This window comes from Oryctolagus cuniculus, chromosome 11, assembly GCF_964237555.1.
Source record: "Oryctolagus cuniculus chromosome 11, mOryCun1.1, whole genome shotgun sequence".
In the NCBI taxonomy this organism is placed as follows: domain Eukaryota; kingdom Metazoa; phylum Chordata; class Mammalia; order Lagomorpha; family Leporidae; genus Oryctolagus; species Oryctolagus cuniculus.
Window position 1 is genome coordinate 58925732 of NC_091442.1, and position 22323 is coordinate 58948054.

Consider the following 22323-nt stretch of genomic DNA (forward strand, 5'->3'; position numbering starts at 1 on the left):
GGGGAGAATGTGGTCATGGATACCAGTGAAATCTTCACTGACTTTATTCCTTCCTTCGTGCCAAGTATCTCCAGGTTGAATTTGGGAAAACTGTAGACATCGGGTGTCTTAGTGCACTCCAGCTGAAGACCTGCAGCCACACACATGTACAGAACAAGCTGAATTGCATGCTCGTTGCGGTAGGGAGAGGGCACACCACGGGAAGTTGTGTGTGTTCCCAGGAGCACGGTAGAAAGCACGTGGAGGACAGGGGCTTGGCTGAGTGAGTTTTGGGACGCGGCTGCTCCTGTGGCGCGGATGCTGTCGGGGGAAGCAGGACCGGGACTCTGGTCTTCCCTAGTCCTCCAGGAAGGCAGGCTGCAGCGCACTAGCTGGGCAGGCACTTGGCGATGAAGCAGCCGCTGCTTGTTAGCCGGGAGAGGGGGACGTTCGCTGTTTTGTGGTTTGCACACTGACCTTGTTTTGTGCTTAAACAAAATTGTGAGGTGATTGTGCGCGTGTGTCTCACTTCATCACAATCACCAAGTGGCCTTGTCGTGTTTGTCTCACTTCCATCACAGTCCGTGAGTGACCTTGTTTGATGAAATGATTTGTGTCCAGCAGAACTCCTTGGCTAGCTGTGAGCCCAGGTCGGCCCTAACAGCTCTGCAGCCTGGCTGTGTCGGGCCAGTAAACAGCTGCTTCCCTTTCACCTCCAAGTCATCGCAGATACAGAAAAAACGAGTCAGTTTACGAGTAGCCCTGGATGAAATCTGAACATCGGGGGGAAAAAGCAAACATTTGTACCTAGAAAATGTTAGTGCGGTCATGTAAGAGCAGTCTGATATGTGCAAGGGCTATGTTTTATTGAAAAGTGAAACTCATCTTGGATAGAAATGTTGAAAGCCCATGTACTCGACTGTAACACAAGGAAGTACTAAACAGTATTCAGATACGTCTGTAACTTGAGTTGACTCAAACACTGCATCCCTCTCCCTGAAAATGCTGCTTAGGGATAAAGCCTTGAGCTGGTCTGAGATAATGGGTGATCTACACTAGCAGTCATGTGAGCACAACCTGGGACTGCCAGTTGGCTACAAGAATCACCCCAGTCCTGCCAGTTCCTAACTACTGAGGGGGTCTGCTGTGCTCTGGGCAGCTTCCTGGGGGCTCCGTAAGGGTGCTTAAACCTTAGTCATGGATTGTGCTCGTAGCTCCTATGATCCACCTAAGTGGAACTGCTCCAAAGTATTGAGTGCTCTTAGAAATGTAATGTAATATTTTTTTTTAATTTATTTGAAAGGCAGAGGGGCCAGTGCCGTGGCTCACTTGGCTAATCCTCTGCCTGCGGCTCCGGCACCCCGGGTTCTAGTCCCGGTTGCTCGTCTTCCAGGCCAGCTCTCTGCTGTGGCCCAGGAATGCAGTGGAGGATGGCCCAAGTACTTGGGCACCTGCACCTGTGTCGGAGACCAGGCAGAAGCACCTGGCTCCTGGCTTCGGATCGGTGTAGTTCCAGCCGTAGCAGCTATTTGGGGGTGAACCAACAGAAGAAGGAGTCGGAGACTGAGAGCCTCCATCTGCTGGTTCCCTCCCCAAATGCCCACAACAGCTGGAACAGGGCCAGGCTGAAGCCAGGAGCCCAGAACTCACCCCAGGTCTCCCTACCTGCTGCCTCCCAGCGTGTGCAAGAACCTGAGATGCAAAATCCAGGCACTCCTTAATGGCCAGGCCAAAGGTCTACCCCTCTAAACAGAACTCTGAGAGGCCCGTTGGCAAACCAGTGGGGTAGCTGGAAAAATGATGCGGGTGGGGGACTGGCAAGACCAGGCTGAGGAGGAGAAACCCAATAGATGTCTTGAAGTATTTAAGTTGCTGAGCAACGGAGGAAGGTTCTGTGTTGCACAGGAAATAAATGGAATTCTAGAATAACAGCTAATGTTCGCTGAGTGCCTACTGTAAGCCTAAGTACCATTCTAGGCATTTTACGTGGACTCACTGACACAATGGGTAGCATTATCACTCATTTTGCAGAGGAGGAAGCAGGCTTAAAAAGTAACCTGCAGTGCCGGCACCGCGGCTCACTAGGCTAATCCTCCACCTTGCGGCGCCGGCACACCAGGTTCTAGTCCTGGTTGGGGCGCCAGATTCTGTCCCGGTTGCCCCCCTTCCAGGCCAGCTCTCTGCTATGGCCCGGGAGTGCAGGTCCTTGGGCCCTGCACCCCATGGGAGACCAGGAGAAGCACCTGGCTCCTGCCATCGGATCAGCGCGGTGCGCCAGCCGCGGCGGCCATTGGAGGGTGAACCAACGGCAAAAGGAAGACCTTTCTCTCTGTCTCTCTCTCACTGTCCACTCTGCCTGTCAAAATAAATAAATAAATAAATAACCTGCAAAGTGTTCTACAACCAGTTAGGAATGGGGCCAGGAATCTCTTCAGGCAGTCTGGTTCCAGAGAGAAAGTTCTAAAGATAGAGGCATTCAACAGTGGGACCACCAATTGTTACTAACTTTGAAAGACTAACACAAGTTTCCTAATGAGCTGAGGCCAGAATACATCATCAGACTCGGCTTCACCTAGGAGGTAATTAGCGTTGACATAAACCCGGGTTGCCAACCCTGGAAGTCTAGGTCCTCTGCTTCCCCTAGGCCCCGCCCTGTGAGGCCCCACTTCCTCTAACGGCCATGTCTGCCTGTGCCCACTTACTGCTTATCGCCAGCAGGTGGCACCTGGGCAGCAAGATTGTCAATGGACGGGCCCCACCCTGTTTACTGACGTCGGTAACTGCATTGCAGCTGCTGGTCCGCTAGCTTCTGGGCCCTGGCTGAGACAAAAGCGTCTCTCAGGATGAGTTTCTGGCCCTGGTATAGCGTCTTAAATAGGAGGTGCTGATGATCTTGAGGTGGGGCGGGGCGGGGTGGGGAGGGGAGGGGAGGAGATGAGGAAGAGGAGAAGTTTGAAAAGGGGCCTCCATGGGTCACTCTGTCATCCACCTGCCTCAGGGACCCTCCTTGCTCCAGTACTTAGTGAGTTTCAGGTTCCGTTCTGCCTCGCTGGTTGGTGAACAGATTACTCGTAGCTCCACCAGGCTCTTTGTCACTTCTGGGAATATGGAGGGTAAGGGAGGAAGATAGAAACTACAGCTCTGGAAACCGAAGCAGTCAGGTCCCGCCAGCCCCGGGGGTGTGGAGAAATCGAACCGAGAAAACTTGAGGGAGGGAGGCTGGGCAAAGTAGCTTTGATGAAACACAGCCGGATAAAATTATGCCCTGCAGAGCCAGATAAAAAGTATCAGCTGCAGACCTAGTCTTTCCCAGGAACAGCCCCAGCTCGCCTGCTGCATCCCACGGAACAACAATAAGATGCACACAAGTACACTGCATTAAAGCTGATCACTTTATGACCAGCTGTCCCCTCTTCAACCTCCACTTAATCCAGTTGCTGGGTCTCTGGACAGCAGTCTGCCTCCAAAGCCATTATCAGTGTACCTTGCCCTTCCCCCTCCTGAACCCGTACAGTCCCGTGTGGAAATGCATTAGTTCTACACATGATTGTGTTCCAGCCCTTGCCTCTGGTCCAAACAAATAAGAACCCGAATGGTCTCAGGACGCTTGACTTCTTATTGGAATGGCGTAGAAGTCCCTCAGGGTCAGGACATTCTCGGAAAATGGACTAACCCTGCGGCAGCTGAGTCCTCGCTCCTCTGGAGCTAATTTAGGTGCAATGGATCCCCCATGACGGAGGTGATTAACGCTTCAAGATCTCCAAACAGCAAGCCTCACTGCCTAGTCGCCCCTTCGCTTCTTTGACTTTTCGCCCCCGAAGGCCAGGTCCTCTCGTTCGTTCTCTGGGTCTCCCGTTTTCTCAGCTCAGCCCTCACACTGCGCACTCCAGGGCGGTCGCCCAACACCTCCACTCCCAATACGCTCATCTCCTTTCCTTTTGTAAGGGCGGCCAGGCAAAACCAGAAAGGCAAAGAACGTGCTCAGAGCATGCGAGACAAGTCCTGCCAAACCGTCTGCACGAGCGGAAGGGAACCCCGGTTTTCCACAACCAACCCCTCAACTTCACAAATCCCAGCTCGCTTTAAAACCGAGTTAATCGGCGGTGCGGCTCTGCATGACGTCATACCAGGGCACTCCAATCCCACGTGGGGGGCACTGGGTCCCGCCTCGAATTGGTATGACACGCCTCCTCCCCTTGGTGACCAATCAAAATCTGTCCGTTAGCCCCTCTGCTGCTTTTCCCGCCATCTCTGACCGCCGGCCTTGGCAGGCTCGTCCAATCAGGAGGTCCCGCCGCCCAGAAGCCCTGGCTTTCCCCGCAGAAAAGGGGCGGGGCTCAGCCTCTTCACCCCGCCTCGGTCTCTGCGGCGCGGACCAACCCCAACCGTCGGGGGGAGGGGGCGTGGCCTGAGGCCCCTCCCCCAGCCCGGGGGTCACGGTTTGCAGGGGGAGCAGGCGGCTCCGCTAGTCCAGCCCCAGCTGGTGGTCCGGGTCGGGCGGGTCCTCGCCGAAGTGGCACCATGGAGCGCTCTCCTGTAGAGGGTTCGAGCCCCGGCCCCGGCCCCGGAGCCCGGGAGCCGCCCTCGGAGCCCCCGGACCCGGGCTCTGGGGGCCCGGGCGCGGCGGGTGAGGTGCTGGCCGTGCTGACTTCCTTCGGGCGGCGGCTGTTGGTGCTGGTGCCGGTGTACCTGGCCGGGGCGGCGGGACTCAGCGTGGGGTTCGTGCTCTTCGGCCTCGCCCTCTACCTGGGCTGGCGCCGGGTCCGCGACGAGAAGAAACGGAGCCTTCGGGCGGCGAGGCAGCTGCTGGACGACGAGGAGCGGCTCACGGCAAAAACGCTTTACCTGAGCCATCGAGAGCTGCCTGCCTGGGTGAGCGACCACCCTGTCCTCGCGGCAGCACCGCCCGCTCCTGCCCCCCCCCCCAGGTGCTGGGGACCCTCACCATGCGACCCCTCGGGACCGACCACCCGTTCTCCCCAACCTGGCCGCGCCCCCAGGTCGGGTCCTGCGCCCTCTCCCCTTGCGCAGCAGCAGGGGTAGCCAGGGGGGACCCCGTTATCCCTCCTGGCCGAGACGTCTGGAACGGGGCTCGGGGGCTGCTCCTGGGCATCCCGGCCCCGTTGCCGCTCAGGGGGTTCCCTCTCTCGTCTCTCGTCCCAGCCGCCTCCAGACTTTTTTTCCTGCTATTGAAGGCCATACGGTTTTCCCTTTTCCCGCTCTCCTCCCCGGGCACTAGCCCCGGGGCGTTGCTAAGCTGCGCCCCAGCACCGGCACTGGCCCTCCGGCCACCAGCGGCGGGGTGCGGGCGGGGTCGCTGCAGCTCCGGCTGCCCGCAGCCCCGCCCCTGCCGGCCCCACCCTTTTCCGGACCGGGACCCTTAGTTCTGCGCACGGTCTCCTGCGGCGGGCCCGACGCCGCCTCTTGGGTTTCCGAAGCGGGACCCGCTACGCGACCCCTCCCTGCCCCTCCCTGCAGAGGTGCCAGTCTGGGGGGGGAGACACGATCCCAGGCCCGCTGCGGCCCTCCTCCCGCCCCTCCCCGTGGAAGCTGCTGCCCCTCGCCCCAAATACAAGGCACAGGTGTCCTGAGTCACCCGGGGAGACGAGAGAGAGAAGAAAGAGGAGAAGAAAACACGGCCAGGGCCTAAACCTCTCCTCCGGCGGCTCCTCGAGCAAGGGTTTGCCTCCCTCTTCACCTTCGCCTTGCTACAGAACTGGGTCCAATCCGAGGGAGGAGGAGAGGCCGCAGAAAGGAAGCAGGACTCCCGCCCGCCCGCCGCCGCGACCTGCCCCTCTAGAAAGAATGCGCCCCTCCCCCCTCCCCCTCCTCGGCCCCAGCAGCTGTCACTGAACTCCCCCGAGCCATCCACAAAGCAACTTTGTGTGGCCTGTGCCATGTCAGCTCCCCGCATTAGACCTCCGTGCCCTGGGAGGAAGCCCCGTGCCCCCTGGTGCTTCCTCTGGGATCCCCCGGGGGAACCCCAGGCAGGGGGTGATGCTTATCCCTGTCTCTGCCTTCCTCACCTTCAGGTCAGCTTCCCAGACGTGGAAAAGGCGGAATGGCTAAATAAGGTGAGGGCCGTCCCAAGTCTTCCCCTGCATGAAGGGAGAATGGGGGTTCATGCCTCTTGCTGGGCCACGCACACCTCAGTTCCAGCTCCAGCCTAGTGCCCCGTGCCCTGGGGGCAGAGGCGTCCGAGGGGACCCAGCCTCCTCCAGGGGGAAGACCGCCTCCCTTCCCTTCCAGATCACGGCCCAGGTCTGGCCCTTCCTGGGCCAGTACATGGAGAAGCTCCTGGCTGAGACCGTGGCCCCCGCTGTTCGGGGCTCCAACCCCCACCTGCAGACGTTCACGTTCACCAGAGTGGAGCTGGGAGAAAAGGTTCGGTGTGGGAGGCAGGCCCGGGCCGGGGGAGGGGGCGACCCCAGGGGGCTGAGGCACTCCTCCCTTGCAGCCACTGCGCGTCATTGGCGTGAAGGTCCACCCCAGCCAGAGAAAGGACCAGATCTTGCTGGACTTGAACGTCAGGTAGCCCTGCTCGCCACCCCTCCTGCCACCCCGCAGCGGGTCCGGGTCACCCCGACGACTCCCCTCTCCCTATCACCAACCCCCCACCCCCGCCAGCCAGGCACTGACCCTGTCATTCTCTTCCTCCCGCCCCCCAGCTACGTGGGGGATGTGCAGATCGATGTGGAAGTGAAGAAGTATTTCTGCAAAGCAGGGGTCAAGGGCATGCAGGTGGGACAGCTGTGTGGGGCCTGCATAACCCGAGTCTTTGTCCTAGGTTTCCTGGGAGGTGGGGAGGTGGGGGCGGGAAGAGCCCGGCTGGGGAAGTCTGGGAGGACGGAGGGGTCCTTTCCTGGAGGGGCCCTCAGTCTTCCCTTCTTGTCCCAGCTGCACGGTGTCCTGCGGGTCATCCTTGAGCCACTCATGGGGGACGTGCCTATCGTGGGCGCTGTGTCCATGTTCTTTATCCGACGCCCGGTAAGGGGACACGCGGAGGGACTGAGGATGGGAGAGGGGAATGAGCAGGGGACAGCAGGCAAGCTGAGGGCCTAACTGCTGGATGGACGCACCTGGGCCCACAGGGTCTGTCCTGACCCCGTCCCTTCCCTTCCAGACCCTAGACATCAACTGGACAGGGATGACAAACCTGCTGGATATCCCGGGACTCAGGTACCAAGGACTTCCCGCACCTGCTAAGTATTCCAGCCCCAGATGAGGGCGTGAGGAGCACTCAGCAAGGAAGGACGCCACCTGTGCCCTCGGAAGCCATGACTATTGGGGAGATGAGGCCGATGCCCCCGCAGCATTCTGTACTGTGTGGCGGGGTGGGGTTCTCCTGCAGAGGGCGTGTGTATTTTGGTAGGGGATAGAGGGCTGAACACAGCTCAGCTGATGTGAAGAGCTGGGGCCGGCAAGGAAGAAGCCACAGGGCATAGATGAGAAACTGAAGCAAAAAGTAGCAAAAGGGCTTTTTTTTTTTTTTAAGATTTATTTTATTTATTTGAAAGTCAGTTACAGAGAGAGGGGAAGAGATAGAGATCTTCCATCTGCTGGTTTACTCCCCAGATGGCTGCAACAGCCAGGACTGGGCCAGGCCAGAGCCAGAAGCTTCATCCAGGTCTCCCACGTCGGTGCACTTGGGCCCCTCCGCTGCTTTCCCTTGTGCATTAGCAGGGAGCTGGATCGGAAGTCCGGCAGCCGGGCCTGGAACCCACAGCACTGGCCTTGCAAAAGAGAATTTGGGAAAGGGCTTCCTGAGAACCGAGGTCTCTTGGCCGTGGGAAGCCGACTCCTTTTCCCCACCCCCATGCAGCTCACTCTCTGACACCATGATCATGGACTCCATCGCTGCCTTCCTTGTGTTGCCCAACCGATTACTGGTGCCGCTCGTGCCTGACCTCCAAGATGTGGCCCAGCTGCGCTCCCCTCTGCCCAGGGTATGGCCTCTCTCCATCTGAGACCCGTCTGTGGGAACCCCGAGCTGGGTTTCTCACCCTCCAATTCCACACCCCAGGGCATAATTCGGATTCACCTGCTGGCTGCTCGAGGGCTGAGTTCCAAGGACAAATATGTGAAGGGCCTGATTGAGGGCAAGTCGGACCCCTATGCACTCGTGCGCGTGGGCACCCAGACATTCTGCAGTCGTGTCATCGACGAGGACCTCAACCCCCAGTGGAGAGAGACGTATGAGGTGGGAGGGCTGAAGGGGAGCGGGGCTGCCTGCCCCGGGGAGGCCTGGCAGTGGTGGGCGGAGTGCTGGGCCACCGAGCTACAGCCAGAGCTCCTCCCACTCTGCTCTCCAGGTGATCGTGCACGAGGTCCCTGGGCAGGAGATTGAGGTGGAAGTGTTTGACAAGGACCCCGACAAGGACGACTTCCTGGGCAGGTGAGGCTCTGCCTAGATCAGGATTGTATGGGGGCCTTGGAGGTCGTCCCTGCCATGCCCCGGGCGTCCTGTTCTTCCCCACCCCACACCTCTGCCACGAGTGCACCGACACGTAATATCTCCCGAGTGTCGGGAGAAGGGGGTCTGAGCTCTGCCCGCCTCGTGGGGGTGGGGTGCCACCGACCAACATGCCCCTTCTCTCTCCTCCCCAGAATGAGGCTGGATGTAGGGAAGGTGCTGCAGGCGGGAGTGCTGGATGACGTAAGTTGGCAGCTGAGGAAAGTGAGGGGTGGGCTCACCCAGGAGGGAAGTGGTTGGGTCCTTATCTGATCTCTGCTGCAGCTCACTTTCTTCTACTTCTCTCTTCAGTGGTTCCCTCTACAAGGGGGCCAAGGCCAAGTTCACCTGAGGCTAGAATGGCTGTCCCTTTTGTCAGATGCAGAAAAGCTGGAGCAGGTGAGCCACGCGGCAGCAGGAAGCTGGCCGGGGAGAAGCAGCTGGACGTGTAGGGACTTGGGCACCAGGGTCTGACTACCAGGACCATCTTCCCCCAGGTTCTGCAGTGGAATCGAGGGGTCTCCTCTCGGCCAGAGCCCCCATCAGCTGCCATCCTGGTTGTCTACCTGGACCGTGCCCAGGATCTTCCTGTGAGTTGGGCTACTCTGTGTGTGTGTGTGTGTGTGTGTGTGTGTGTGAATTCAGACAGAGCCTCAGCTGCAGGATTCCCAGCCCTCCCGCGCTGAGGATGCCAGAGGCGGCGCCGTGTGACCCCGGGCTGCCAGGAGGGGATCAGAGCCACCGCAGGGCAAAGGCTGCAGTGAGCTCTCAGCCTGCTTCTCTGGGACTCCCAAGATAAAGTGCTCAACTCCACCCCACAGCTGAAGAAGGGGAACAAGGAACCCAACCCAATGGTACAGCTGGCGATTCAGGACGTGACCCAGGAGAGTAAGGTAGGGCCCTTGCTGGGCAGGGGCTGCTCCTGGCACTTGTGCCTGAAAGTGCAGGCTTTTCTGGAGAAAGGGGGGAGGGCGCTGTGGAGTGCCCTGCATCCGACCCACCGCCAGGTCCCTTGTCCGTCCCCAGGCTGTCTACAACACCAACTGCCCCGTGTGGGAGGAAGCCTTCCGGTTCTTCCTGCAAGACCCTCGGAGCCAGGAGCTCGACGTGCAGGTTCCTCTTCTCAGTCTATCTCCTTACGGTTCCCACTTGCTCCACTCTCCCCCTGTCCCCACCTGTCTCTAGGATCGCTTTTTTAATTGGTAATTATCTACTTAAAATGAGTGTTTTTATGGTGTGTAAACGTTGCCTCCTAAGACTCAGTGTTTAAAGGTCCCGGGCAGCTAGGGCTGGTGCGGCAGCAGCGAGCTGAGCCGCAGCCCGCCGTGCCGGCATCCATGTGAGCACTAGTTGCAGTCCTGACTGCTCCGCTTCAGATCCAGCTCCCTGCTAATGTGCCTGGAAGGGCAATGGAGGATGGCCCAAGTGCTTGGGCCCCAGCCACCCTCATGGGAGACCTGGATGGAACTCTGTAGAATCCTGGCTTCAGCCTGGCTCAGACCCGGCTGTTATGGCCATCTGGGGAGTGAATCAGTAGATGGAAGGTCGATCTCTGTCTCAATCTCTCTCATTCCGCCTTTCAAGTCAGTAACTACGGTATAGCAAAAGCATGGAGCAGTGTCCGTCTTCACAGAGCTTGTGCTGGCCAACTCTGTAGACAGGATGCACGCATCAAAGCCATGGGGGAGGGGTGGGTGTTTGGTGCAGCAGTTAAGACACTGCTTGGGGAAACCTGCATCCCCTATTGGGGTGCCTGGGTTCAAGTCCTGGCTCTGCTTTCCTTTTTTCAAAAATTCTTCTATGATTTATTTATCTAAAGGTCAGAATGATAGGAGGGAGAGAATTTTCCATCTGCTGGTCCACTCCCCAGATGCCCACACAGCCAGTTAGGTTAGGCCAAGCTAGAAGCCAAGGACCCCATCCTGTTCTCCCACACAGGGCACCATCTGCCGCCTTCTCAGGTGCATCCGTGGGCAGCAGGCACTCGGGCACGGATGCAGGCAGCCCCAACAGTAACGTGCCCTCCCCATCTGCCTCTGCTGACAATTTCAGCTGCCTGCCAGTGCACACCCTGGCAAATACAATTAAATAAACAATAAGAAAATAAACACCAGGGACAGAATGTTTAGCCTAGCAGTTAAGGATGCTGGGTGAGATGCCTGCGTCCCTTCTCTGGCTCCTGACTCCAGCTCTCTGCTAATGCAGACCCTGGGAGGCAGCGGTGGTGGCTCCTCTAATTGGATTCCTCCTACCTTGGCTTCAGTCCCGACTCCCGGCTTCAGCTCCAGCTGTGGGCCATTGCTGGCATTTGGGAAGAGGAGCAGGGGATGGGGTTTGCTACCTCTCCCTCTCTCTCATGTGGAGAATAAAACATTTAAAAATTGTTAAAAATCATCATCGAACAGTTACATCTTGATCAGTGCGAGTCAGGTAACTAGTACAGCACAGAAGGTGCACAGGCTGGAGAAGTGGATTTGGTAAAAGAAGTCAGATTGTAACTGGGCCTAGAAGGGTAAATAGGACTTTTTTTTAGATTGAGCTATTTTTAAAGGATTTATTTAATTATCTATTTGAAAGGCAGAACATCAGGGAGAAAGATCTTCCATCCACTGGTTCACTCCCCAGATGCCTGCCACAAGGCTGGGCCAGGCTGAAGCCAGGAGCCTGGAACCCATTTGGGTCTCCCACTTGAGCTATAGGGGCCCAAACCCATAGGGCCACATCCACTAAGCTGGATTAGAGTGGAATAGCTGGGGCTTGAACTGGCACTTGATATACTGATACTGCAAGCAGAAAGCATAACCCAGTGGACCACAATACCAGCCCCAGGAATAAGTAGGCTTTTTTTTTTTTTTTTTTAATTTATTTATTTGGAAGTCAGAGAGGCAGAAAGAGAGAGTAAGGTCTTCCATCTGCTGGTTCACTCCCCAAATGGCCACAATGGTTAGTTGGAGCTGAGCTGATCCGAAGCCAGGTGCCTGGAGCCTGGAGCTTCTTCTGGGTCTTCCACATGGATGCAGGGCAACAAGGACTAAGGCCATCTTCCGCTGCCTTCCCAGGTACATTAGCAGGGAGCTGAACTGGAAATGGAGCAGCCAGGATTCAACCCGGCACCCATATGGGATACTGGCACTGTAGGTGGTGGCTTTACCCACTACACCGCAGCACCAGCCCCATAAGTAGGCTTTAAGTAGGAAGAGACAAACTTTTCAAGTATGGGAACAGAATGAGAGAAGGTGGAGGGGACCATGGAGTGGGCAGAGGACTGTCAACAGACCAGAGCAAGTAGAGCACCTGTGTGATGGAGAGGGACGGAGCAGGAGCCAGGTTACCACTTCCCCACCATGCCTCTCTTTCCTCCTGTGCCTATAGGTCAAGGATGACTCCAGGGCCCTGACTTTAGGGGCACTGACCCTGCCTCTGGCTCGCCTACTGACTGCCCCTGAACTCACGCTGGACCAGTGGTTCCAGCTCAGTGGCTCTGGCCTGAACTCCAGGATCTACATGAAACTGGTCATGAGGGTATGGAAATGCAGATACAGTGAGGGTGGGGGAAAGGCCCCTTGGGTTCCTTGGGATTAACTGGAAGGAGGGACAGCCCTCCAAGGTGAAATGAGCTAGTGTGTGTAGAAGCACCTAACAGACATGCGACAGTGTTCACTCGTCTGACTGCAGGAAGGAATGTGAGTGAGTCAGGGCGGGTGTGAGGGAACCTTCGAGAGTCTGGCCAAGGCAAGGGCCTGGCTTCCCTGTCAGAGCCTCTGCTCTGCTCCCAGCCCCGCCCGCCCTGCCTGCTAGTGGCTAGCTGCATTCCTTTGATTCCAAGACCGCACTACCCTTCCCAGATCTTATACTTGGATTCATCACAAATCTGCTTCCCCGCTGGGCCTGGCGCTCCTGGCTCTCAGGATGCAGACAGTGAGAGCCCCCAGACAGGCAGCAGTGTGGACACCCCCACTCGGCCCTGCCACACTACTCCCGACAGTCACTTTGGGACGGAGGTGAGTATCTGGAATGGACCGGGCCTGGTTCATGGTCCTGAGGTCTCTCTCTCCCTCTGACCACCATCTGGTGCCCCATCTGTCCCTTTCACAGAATGTGCTTCGGATCCACGTGTTGGAGGCCCAGGACCTGATCCCCAAAGACCGTTTCTTGGGAGGACTGGTGAAGGGCAAGTCTGATCCCTACGTCAAACTAAAGCTGGCGGGCCGAAGCTTCCGGAGCCGTGTCGTTCGGGAAGATCTCAATCCCCGCTGGAATGAAGTTTTTGAGGTCTGAATTCAGGGGCTGGCACTCCTCTCAGGTCGGCCCATTTTCCCCCAGTTTCACAAGTGGTCCAAACACCTGTGGGGTTCCATGAACTGGGGGTCTGGTCACTGGGAGAGAAGGCAAGATGCCCCTTTTCCTCCCACTAGGTGATTGTCACATCGATTCCAGGCCAAGAGCTAGACGTTGAGGTCTTTGACAAGGACTTGGACAAGGATGACTTCCTGGGCAGGTGAGAAGACGGGCAGGCCTGCGGAGGCCATGGAGGCCGCTGGCCTTGGGGAGAGAAACGTTTGGTTCTGTTGTAACTGATTTTCCTCTGCAGGTGTAAAGTGAGTCTCACCACAGTCCTCAACACTGGCTTCCTTGACGAGGTGAGCAGCTATTCCTCTGATGTCCATCCAGGCCTCTTGCTCCTAGCTCCCCTGTCCCACACCCCGAACCTTCACCTGCCCACTTCCACAGTGGCTGACCCTGGAGGACGTCCCGTCCGGCCGCCTGCACTTGCGCCTGGAGCGTCTCACCCCCCGCCCCACTGCTGCTGAGTTGGAGGAGGTGAGGAAGGAGACTGGAGGGAGGAAGAGAGGGAGCCGAAGTGGGCCAGGGTGAGCTCCTCACTCAGCTCGAGGCACACACCAGGCCCCACTCCCCAGCCTCCCGCCGTGTCCTGCCCAGGTGTTGCAGGTGAACAGCTTGATACAGACTCAGAAGAGCGGCGAGCTGGCAGCAGCCCTGCTGTCTGTGTACCTGGAGCGGGCGGAGGACCTGCCGGTGAGATCTTCCCCAGGCCCACATCTCCCTGGCCCTTCTTCTACCTCCCTTGGGTTTGGGAGCTCCTGGTGGGTTTGGAATAGTACACAGCCCCTCTCTTTCTGAGGTGGAGGTGGAGCTGGTGTGGGAAGAATTGTCTGTCCAAGGCCACAAGAGGAGTGGCTATCCAGTGATGATGGGGCCGTGGCCATTTGTGAAGGGAGATCCGCCTAGCAAGGTCCAAGTTTGACGACTAACACCATGTTCCTTTCCCAGCTCCGAAAAGGGACGAAGCCTCCCAGCCCTTATGCTACCCTCACTGTGGGAGACGTTTCTCATAAAACCAAGGTAGCAGGGGATGCTGCAGGGCGAGTGGGAAGGCTAGGGAAGAAGGGGGAGAGTACCCACCGCTGATCCTAACCCCTTCCCACCAGACCGTGGCCCAGACTGCAGCTCCTGTTTGGGACGAGACTGCCTCCTTCCTCATCAAGAAGCCACATGCCGAGAGCCTGGAGTTGCAGGTACCCCCCTTTCCAAGTACGTCCTCTATCCCTGCCGTGGGCAAGGCCCTGAACCAGACACGGGGCATCGGGAGAGAAGACCGGCACTCAGCTCTAGGGAGCTCACACTGTGTTTTGGGAGGAAGGTAACCAGAGATCACTCTCAGAACGACAGATACAGTGAAAGGCACTGTGGCAGCAAAGGAAAGGGTCTAACAGACCTTAGAAACCTGGAAGTAGTAAGAAAGGCATCCTTGGGTGCTCTCTGGACTTTAAAGCCAGTAGGCTCTGACCAAGAAGAGAAGGACAGAAAAACTTCAGTCTAGGAACAGAATGGACTAGTGTGGTGGTGCAGTGGGTTAAAGCCACTGCTTGTGATACTCACATTCTAAATCTGAGTTCCAATTTGGGTGCTGGTTCCTCCATGTTTTTTGCTTGTTTGTTTGTTTGGATTTTTATTTATTTATTTATTTGAGAGGTAGAGTTACAGACAGTGATAGAGAGATGTGTTCCATCTGCTGGTTCATTCCCTAAATGGCAACAATGGCCTGAACTGCACCGATATGAAGCCAGGAGCTTCTTTGGGGTCTCCCATACGGGTGCAGGGGACCAAGGACTTGGGCCATCTTCTGCTTTCCCAGGGCATAGCAGAGAGCTGGACGGAAGTGGAGCAGCCAGGACTAAAACCGGCACCCATATGGGATGCCAGCGCTGCAGATGGTGGCTCTACCCGCTACGTCACAGTGCTGGGCCCTACGAATTTGGATTTTATCTTAAAGGCACAGGGATACCTTTGGAGGACTGAAGGGTAACCGTGTCCAGATTTCCAGTTCAGGAAGCTCATGCTGATAGCAGGGACAGAAGAGCCAGCAGAAGGGCATCACTGGAGACAGACAGGGCAGTTAAGACTTTAAAAAAAAAAGATTTACTTACTTGAAAGGCAGAGTTAAGAGTCATAGAGAGCAAGAGCCTTTTTTTTTTTTTTTTTTTTTGTGACAGGCAGAGTGGATAGAGAGAAAGGTCTTCCTTTGCCGTTGGTTCACCCTCCAATGGCCACCGCGGCTGGCACACATCGCTGAGCCGAAGGCAGGAGCCAGGTGCTTCTCCTGGTCTCCCATGGGGTGCAGGGCCCAAGCACTTGGGCCATCCTCCACTGCACTCCCGGGCCACAGCAGAGAGCTGGCCTGGAAGAGGGGCAACCGGGACAGAATCCGGCGCCCCGACCAGGACTAGAACCTGGTGTGCCAGCGCCGCAAGGTGGAGGATTAGTCTAGTGAGCTGCGGCGCCGGCTGAGACCTTTTTTTTTTTTTAAATATTTGTTTATTTCAAAGGCAGAGTGATAGAGGGAGAGACAGTGAGCAAGAGATCTGTCATCTGCTGGTTCACTCTCTCTACCCCCCACCCCCAATGTCTGCAACAGCCAGGACTGACCCAAGCTGAAGCCAGGAGTACCAAGAACTCCATACAGGTCTCCCACATGGGTGGCAGAGTCCCAAGTACTTGGGCCAGCATTTGTTGCCTTCCCAGGTGCATTTGCAGGGAGCTGGATCAAATGCCTGCACACCAATTAGCAGCTTAACCTGCTGCACCACAATACCCATCCCTTAAAAGACTATTAGGGTAGTAAAAGTAAGATATGACCAAGACCTGGGATCTAGTGGTGATTCTGGCCTGGGGTGAGCAGCAGCCTCCATAGTAACCCCTGGGCTTTTGTCACCAGGTGCCTCAATGGATAAGGGTGCCACCTGTCAGCAAGGGAGTGCAGAGTGGAAACTGTAAAATTTGAGCTCTCAGAGACAGCCAAGGGGGACACCCAGAAGGTAGATCAATGGCTGATGGAGGAAAAAGAGCCCTGCAAGGGGTCTGAAATGTAGCCAGAGTGGCACGAAAGAGCGCGATAGACATCAACAGGGAGGGTTTCACAAAAGGAAGTGGCCAAATGCTGCTAAGAGGCAAAATTCAATGACTGAAAACTTCGTTGACTTTAGAAACTAGGAAGTTACTGGTTATTGGAGTAACATCAGTGTCCTGAATGGAACAGAAACTAGATTTCAGTGGGTTGAAGGGTGAACCAAAAGTGAACAGGCAGTGTGTGAAAGGAGAGGCTGGGGGACAGTGGGATAAGAGTGCTTACTTCCCCCTCCTATGGAGTGGAGTATCAAAAGGTTAAAGAGGCAGAGACAAAGAAAGCGCTCAATTACCCCCAGCAGCTTGGGCTGAAGCTGGGGGTCTGGAATACAATCCAGGTTCCTTATATGGGTGGCAGAGACCCAATCACTTGAGCCATCAGCAGGGAGCTGGAGCAGGAGCTAGACCTGGGCTTCAAACCCAGGTACTCTGATGTGGGACGCAGCATCTTAACTGCAAGGCTAAACGTCGACCCCAAGAAATATTTTTTAAAGCAGACAGAATAAGCAGAGAATTTACATGAATTAAAATAGAAATTAATAGGGTGCCGATGTTGTGGCATAGGAGGTTAAGCCACTTTGAGTCCCAGCTGCTCCACTTTTTTTTTTCTTAAAGATTTATTTATTTGGGCTGGCGCCACGGCTCAATAGGCTAATCCTCCGCCTGCGGTGCTGGCACACCAGGTTCTAGTCCTAGTTGGGGCGCCAGATTCTGTCCCGGTTGCCCCTCTTCCAGGCCAGCTCTCTGCTGTGGCCCGGGAGTGCAGTGGAGGATGGCCCAAGTGCTTGGGCCCTGCACCTGCATGGGAGACCAGGAGGCACCTGGCTCCTGGCTTCAGATCAGTGCAGTGCACCAGCCACAGCGGCCATTGGAGGGTGAACCAACGGCAAAGGAAGACCTTTCTCTCTCTCTCTCTCTCTCTCTCTCATTGCCCACTCTGCCTGTCCAAAAAAAAAAAAAAAAAAAAAAAAAAAAAAAAATTATTTATTTCAAAGGCAGAGTTACAAAGAAGAGGCAGAGAAGTCTTCCATACACTGGTTCGCTCCCCAGATGGCCACAATGGCTGGAGCTGCACCGATCCATACACTGGTTCGCTCCCCAGATGGCCACAATGGCTGGAGCTGCACCGATCCGAAGGCATGAGCCAGGAGCTTCCTCGGGTCTCCCACGAGGGTACAGGGGCCCAAAAACTTGGGCCATCTTCTACTGCCTTCTTAGAGCTGGAGCTAAAGGGGAGCAGCCAGGACTTGAACCAGCGCCAATATGGGATGCCGGGGCTTTAACCCACTGCACCACAGTGCCAGACCCTGCTCCACTTCTGATCTAGCTCCCTGCTAATGCACCTGGGAAAGCAGTGGAGGATGGCTCAAGTATTTGGGCCCCTGTACCCACATGGAAGGCATGGAAGGGACTCCTGGCTTTGGCCTAGCCCAGCCCTGGCTTTTATGGACATTTGGGTAATGAACCAGTGGATGGAAGATCTCTCTCCCTCTCTTTGTAACTCAAATAGATAAATATAAAATAACTTCAAATGCTATGACTTTTGACACTAGCAGAGACAGAGAAAGTCCTCATCCTTCACAGGCGGGGATCACTAGGCGCTAAGCTGGCAAACCAGGGGCCGGTGTTGTGGTACAGCAGGTTAAGCTACCACCTGTGACGCCAGCATCCGATATGGGCACTGGTTTGAGTCCCAGCTGCTCCACTTCAGATCCATCTCCCTGCTAATGTGCATGGCAAGGCAGTGGAAGATGGCCCAAGTGTTTGGGAACCTGCTATGCACGTGGGAGACTGGAATGGAGTTCCTGGATCCTGGCTTCAGCATGGTCAGACCTGGCTATAGTGGCCATTTGGGGAATGAATCAGTAGATGGAGAGTTCATTCTCTCTCTGTCCCTCTGCCTTTCAAATAAGTAATCTTTAAAAAAAAAAAAAAAAAAAAAAAGGAAGTACCCCTTCATGAAGGGAAATTTCTCATTAAAACCACACAAGAGTCCAAGCATTTGGATGTTGAACACCAGGATTAAATAATTTTTTCAAAGATTTTTAAAAATTTGAAAGGTAGAGTTAGAGGATCTCTCTGTAGCTCCCTCTCTCTGCATCTGCTCTTCATCTGCAAATGGCTATAATGGCCAGGGCTGGGCAGGGGCGGAGCCAGGAGCTTCATCTGGGTCTCCCAAGTGGGTGCAAGGGCCCAATCATTTGGGCCATCCTCTGCTGCTTTCCCAGGTGCATTACCAAAGAGCTGGATTGGAAGCAGAACAGTTCACATTCGAACTAGAACCCACACGTGATGCCAGAGTTGCAGGCAGCAGCTTAACCCTTTATGCCATACCACCGGCCCCCACATTAAATAATTTACTGATGCCTTTACCTCGTGATCACAATCCTCCTGCCCATAGGTTCGTGGTGAAGGGACTGGCGTGCTGGGCTCATTATCCCTGGCCCTCTCGGAGCTCCTTGGGGCTGACCGGCTCTGCATGGACCGCTGGTTCGGGCTCACCAACGGGCAGGGGCAGGTGCTGCTGAGAGCACAGCTCGGGGTGAGTGCCTGGATGGCAGCAGGGAGACCCAGGCCGAATCCACGCAGCCGGGGATCCTGGAGCGCTGTCAGGCTCACTGCTCTGTTACCCCCAGGTCCTGGTGTCCCAGCACTCTGGAGTGGAAGCTCACAGCCACAGCTACAGCCACAGCTCCTCGTCTCTGAGCGAAGAACCCGAGCTCTGGGGGGGACCCCCTCTCGTCACTTCCTCTGCTCCAGAGCTGCGGCAGCGCCTGACACATGGAGACAGGTAGAGGCTGGGACAGAAGATGGGGTGGGGCTGGGATGCGGGCTCCGTAGCTCTACCTCTTCCCAGACTCGTGTGTCTGTTTGCGCAGTCCTGTCGAGGCCCCAGTGGGGCCACTGGGCCAGGTGAAGCTGACTGTGTGGTACCACAACGAGGAGCGCAAGCTGGTCAGCCTGGTGCACAGCTGCCGGTAAGGTCCCGCCCTCCCCTCTGCTGCTCCGTCCCTTCCTTGCATGGCCTTCTCACCCCCACCCTCCTGGTGCAGAGCCCTACGGCAGAATGCCCGGGACCTGCCTGACCCCTATGTGTCACTGTCGCTGCTGCCGGACAAAAACCGTGGCACCAAGAGGAAGACATCCCAGAAGAAGAGGACCCTGAACCCAGAATTCAGTGAGCGGTGAGGCAGCCGTGTCCCTGTGGGGTGGGGGAGGGCTTGCAAGGCCCTGGGCCCCTGATGCCTAGGCCTTTCCTAGGTTTGAGTGGGAACTGCCCCTGGACGAGGCCCTCAGGCGAAAGCTGGATGTCTCTGTGAAGTCAAATTCCTCCTTCATGTCGAGAGAGCGTGAGCTGCTGGGGAAGGTACGAGGGCAGAGGTGGGCAGGGCAGCCTTGGTAAGAGTCCCAAGCTGCAGTCCTTGTGGAGGAGGAACTCCCCTCACCCCCCAGCCCATGCCAGTGATCCTCTAAAGGTGACCCCAACACCTTGGCAATGGTTTGAACCCAGCATTGTATGGTGTTAGGCTGATATCTCCAAGACCATGTCCTAACACCTTGCCCCACCTCCCTCTAACACAGGTACAGCTGGATCTAGCCGACATGGACCTTTCCCAGGGTGCGGCCCATTGGTAAGTGTCTGGGGGAGGGGTGTGGCCCATGAGGCAGAAGGAAGCGAACTCACAGGAAGTTAACTGTCTGACATGAAGCAGAGAAACCCCTGGGTGGCATTTCATTTATAAGAGGACCCAAGAGTCATCCTTATTTTCAACTTTTGTTTGAAAGGTAGAGTGTCGGGCTAGTGCTGCGGCATAGTGGGCTAAGCCTCTGCCTGTGGCGCAGGCATCCCATATGGGTGCCACTTCAAGTTCCAGCTGCTGCTCTTCTGATACAGCTCTCTGCTATGGCCTGGGAAAGCAGCAGAAAATGGTCCAAGTCCTTGGGCCCCTGTACCCCGTGGGAGACCTGGAAGAATCTCCTGGCTTCGGATCAGCCCAATTCCAGCCATTGAGACCATATGGGGAGGGAACCAGCAGATGGAAGACCTCTCTGCCTCTAACTCTGCCTTTCAAGTAAATAACTCAATCTTAAAAAAAGGTAGAAGCCAGCGCCATGGCTCAACAGGCTAATCCTCCGCCTTGCGGCGCCGGCACACCGGGTTCTAGTCCCGGTCGGGGCGCCGGATTCTGTCCCGGTTGCCCCTCTTCCAGGCCAGCTCTCTGCTGTGGCCCGGGAGTGCAGTGGAGGATGGCCCAGGTGCTTGGGCCCTGCACCCCATGGGAGACCAGGAGAAGCACCTGGCTCCTGCCATCGGATCAGCGTGGTGCGCCGGCCGCAGCGCGCCGGCTGTGGCGGCCATTGGAGGGTGAACCAACGGCAAAAGGAAGACCTTTCTCTCTGTCTCTCTCTCTCACTGTCCACTCTGCCTGGCAAAAAAAAAAAAAAAAAAAAAAAAAGTAGAGAATCAGACACAGAGAGCCCCTATCCACTACTATTCACTGGTTCACCCTCCAAATGCCTGCAACAACTAAGGCTGGGGCCAAGCTCAAACCAGTAGCCCACAAGAGAGGCGGGGACCCAAGTATTTCAGCAGTCCACTGCCTCCCAGGGTATACTTTAGCAAGACGCTGGAATCAAGAGTGGAGTCAAGTTTTGTGGTGGTTTTCTTTTCTTTTTTTGACATAGTGACAGAGAAAGGTCTTCCTTCCGTTGGTTCACCCCTCCCCCCCAAATGGATGCTATGGCCGGTGCGCTGTGCCAATCCGAAGCCAGGACCCAGACGCTTCCTCCTGGTCTCCCATGGGGTGCAGGGCCCAAGCACTTGGGCCATCCTCCACTGCTCTCCCGGGCCACAGCAGAGAGCTGGCCTGGAAGAGGAGCAACCGGGACTAGAACCCAGGGTGCCAGTGCCGCAGGCGGAGGATTAGCCAAGTGAGCCACGGCGCCGGCCAGAGTCAAGTCTTAAACACAGGCACTTCAATATGGGATGTGGGCATCCCAAGCAGTATCTTGACTCTCAGCAGTGTTTGCCTTAGGAATTATCTTTCTACTTGAACCCTCTCTCCTTGTCTCCACAGGTATGATCTGACAGATGACAAGGACAAGGGCAGCTCCTAGAGACCCCTAAGGAGGACTATGATTTGCTGTTTTCTCGCCTTGCCTCTCCTTGCATCACCGCCTCAATGTGATGAGCCTAACGCTAGGGGCCCAAGGGCTGAGCCTGTGCCCTGTGGCCCTTTGCCTCCCAGGCCCATAAAAGGGCCTTTGCCTGACCAAAGAGAAGGACCATGTTACCCTTTAGTGCACCGCCTTTATCCTTCTGGGCTTGGGTCAGGGGTCTGAGCCGGGATTTCCTGCTCTGCCTGCACTGTTCCCCCTTCTCCCAACTCCTCAGGGCCTCTGTACCTGTGCCTGGCCACTGGCAGCACTAGCAGTGGTATTAGCTTATGCCAAATACAGCTTTTTGGAAAGTTTTTTCTTTAGCTGGATGGTCACCTTCCTCCCTACCACGAGCAGGCAGAGAGAATAAAGGTGTGAACTCAAGCCGTGAGCCCCTCGGACTACTGTCCAGCAACCTGGGCCCCACTGTCCAGTTCTGTTCCCTGTTTCCTCAAACCTGGCCTGAAAGGATGGCTGGGGCATCCCCTGATTGCTGCTGGGGACACCACAAGTCTGCTCAAGCCTCCTAGTAGGGAGTAGTCTTGGAGCCCCAGGCGCTGATGCTGAGTGCGGGAGTCTTGAACTCAGACAGCAGGGCTGTTTCTTGTCCAAGTGCCTAGGCTGTAAGCTCACTGACCAGAATGGAGTCTGATATTCTTAGTTTTGCACCAATTCTGCCAATCCACTGTATCCTATATATTAAAAACATGATACTCAAACCAGCTGTGGCCCTTTTTCCTCAAGGACAGGAAATCTTACCTACCAGTCAGTTGTTTATTCCATCTGCCAAAGCCTGGGCCTCTTCCATGGCTTTCCCAGGCACGCCAATCACATCCATTTCGTTAATGGTCCAAGCCGACTGCCGTCACAGGCACCGGGAATGTTGGTGCTCAGGTAGCTGCTGCTGTTTCAGAAGTGCTGTTGGTCACAGTGGTGAGGCCGTCACTCCCCACCCTGTCTGTGACCACGATCGCCTTGGGTGCTTGCCAGGGAAAGGACTTCTCAACCCGGCACACCTGGAGGTCGGGGCCTCTTGTGCCATGAGGTGTGCTTGGCCATGTCCAAAAGGGCTTCAGGCCCATTGTCGGGGGCGGGCGGGGGCTGACAGGAAATGTTTTACCTCGGCTCCCTGCAGGAGGCATCCTGGAACTCAGGCTACAGGAGCTGTGTGCCATCTGTCCTCACTGCCAAACGAAAGGAGAATGAGATCAATCGATTTCACTACCAAAAACATGCATGCTGCAAGAGGAATCGGGGGGCTTTCCTAACTGCCTCACAGAATTTTTCATCTTTCCCAGAATAATATA

The 22323-nt window shown here is 56.1% G+C and overlaps 1 protein-coding gene and 1 long non-coding RNA gene across 5 annotated transcripts in view; one reads left to right on the forward strand and one right to left on the reverse strand.

Annotated features, from left to right (window-relative positions):
- Positions 1-4380: 4380 nt before the first annotated feature.
- ESYT1 (extended synaptotagmin 1) lies at positions 4381-21735 on the forward strand. The gene is made up of 31 exons (XM_051832783.2): positions 4381-4851; positions 6012-6053; positions 6229-6363; positions 6437-6510; positions 6648-6720; positions 6877-6966; positions 7103-7158; positions 7802-7925; positions 8003-8179; positions 8292-8374; positions 8587-8635; positions 8744-8830; positions 8929-9021; positions 9253-9324; positions 9458-9544; positions 11804-11953; positions 12277-12432; positions 12527-12703; positions 12847-12929; positions 13023-13071; positions 13163-13252; positions 13373-13468; positions 13724-13795; positions 13882-13968; positions 18258-18398; positions 18493-18647; positions 18736-18834; positions 18910-19041; positions 19118-19223; positions 19439-19488; positions 20935-21735. Exons 1-31 carry the CDS (start codon positions 4501-4503, stop codon positions 20972-20974), a joined length of 3276 nt encoding a protein of 1091 aa, XP_051688743.1. The 5' UTR covers positions 4381-4500; the 3' UTR covers positions 20975-21735.
- The window catches only part of LOC138844361 (uncharacterized), a 28666-nt gene continuing 13800 nt past the window's right edge, over positions 7458-22323 (reverse strand). The window contains exons 2-4 of one of the 4 annotated variants that reach the window (XR_011380094.1): positions 22137-22200; positions 21780-21934; positions 7458-7712 (exon numbers count right to left, since the gene is read on the reverse strand). This is a non-coding gene — a long non-coding RNA (uncharacterized lncRNA). Of the gene's footprint in view, positions 7713-11272; positions 11512-21775; positions 21935-22136; positions 22201-22323 lie in introns of those variants that run through there. The other 3 variants (XR_011380096.1, XR_011380093.1, XR_011380095.1) reach the window with 3 other exon arrangements.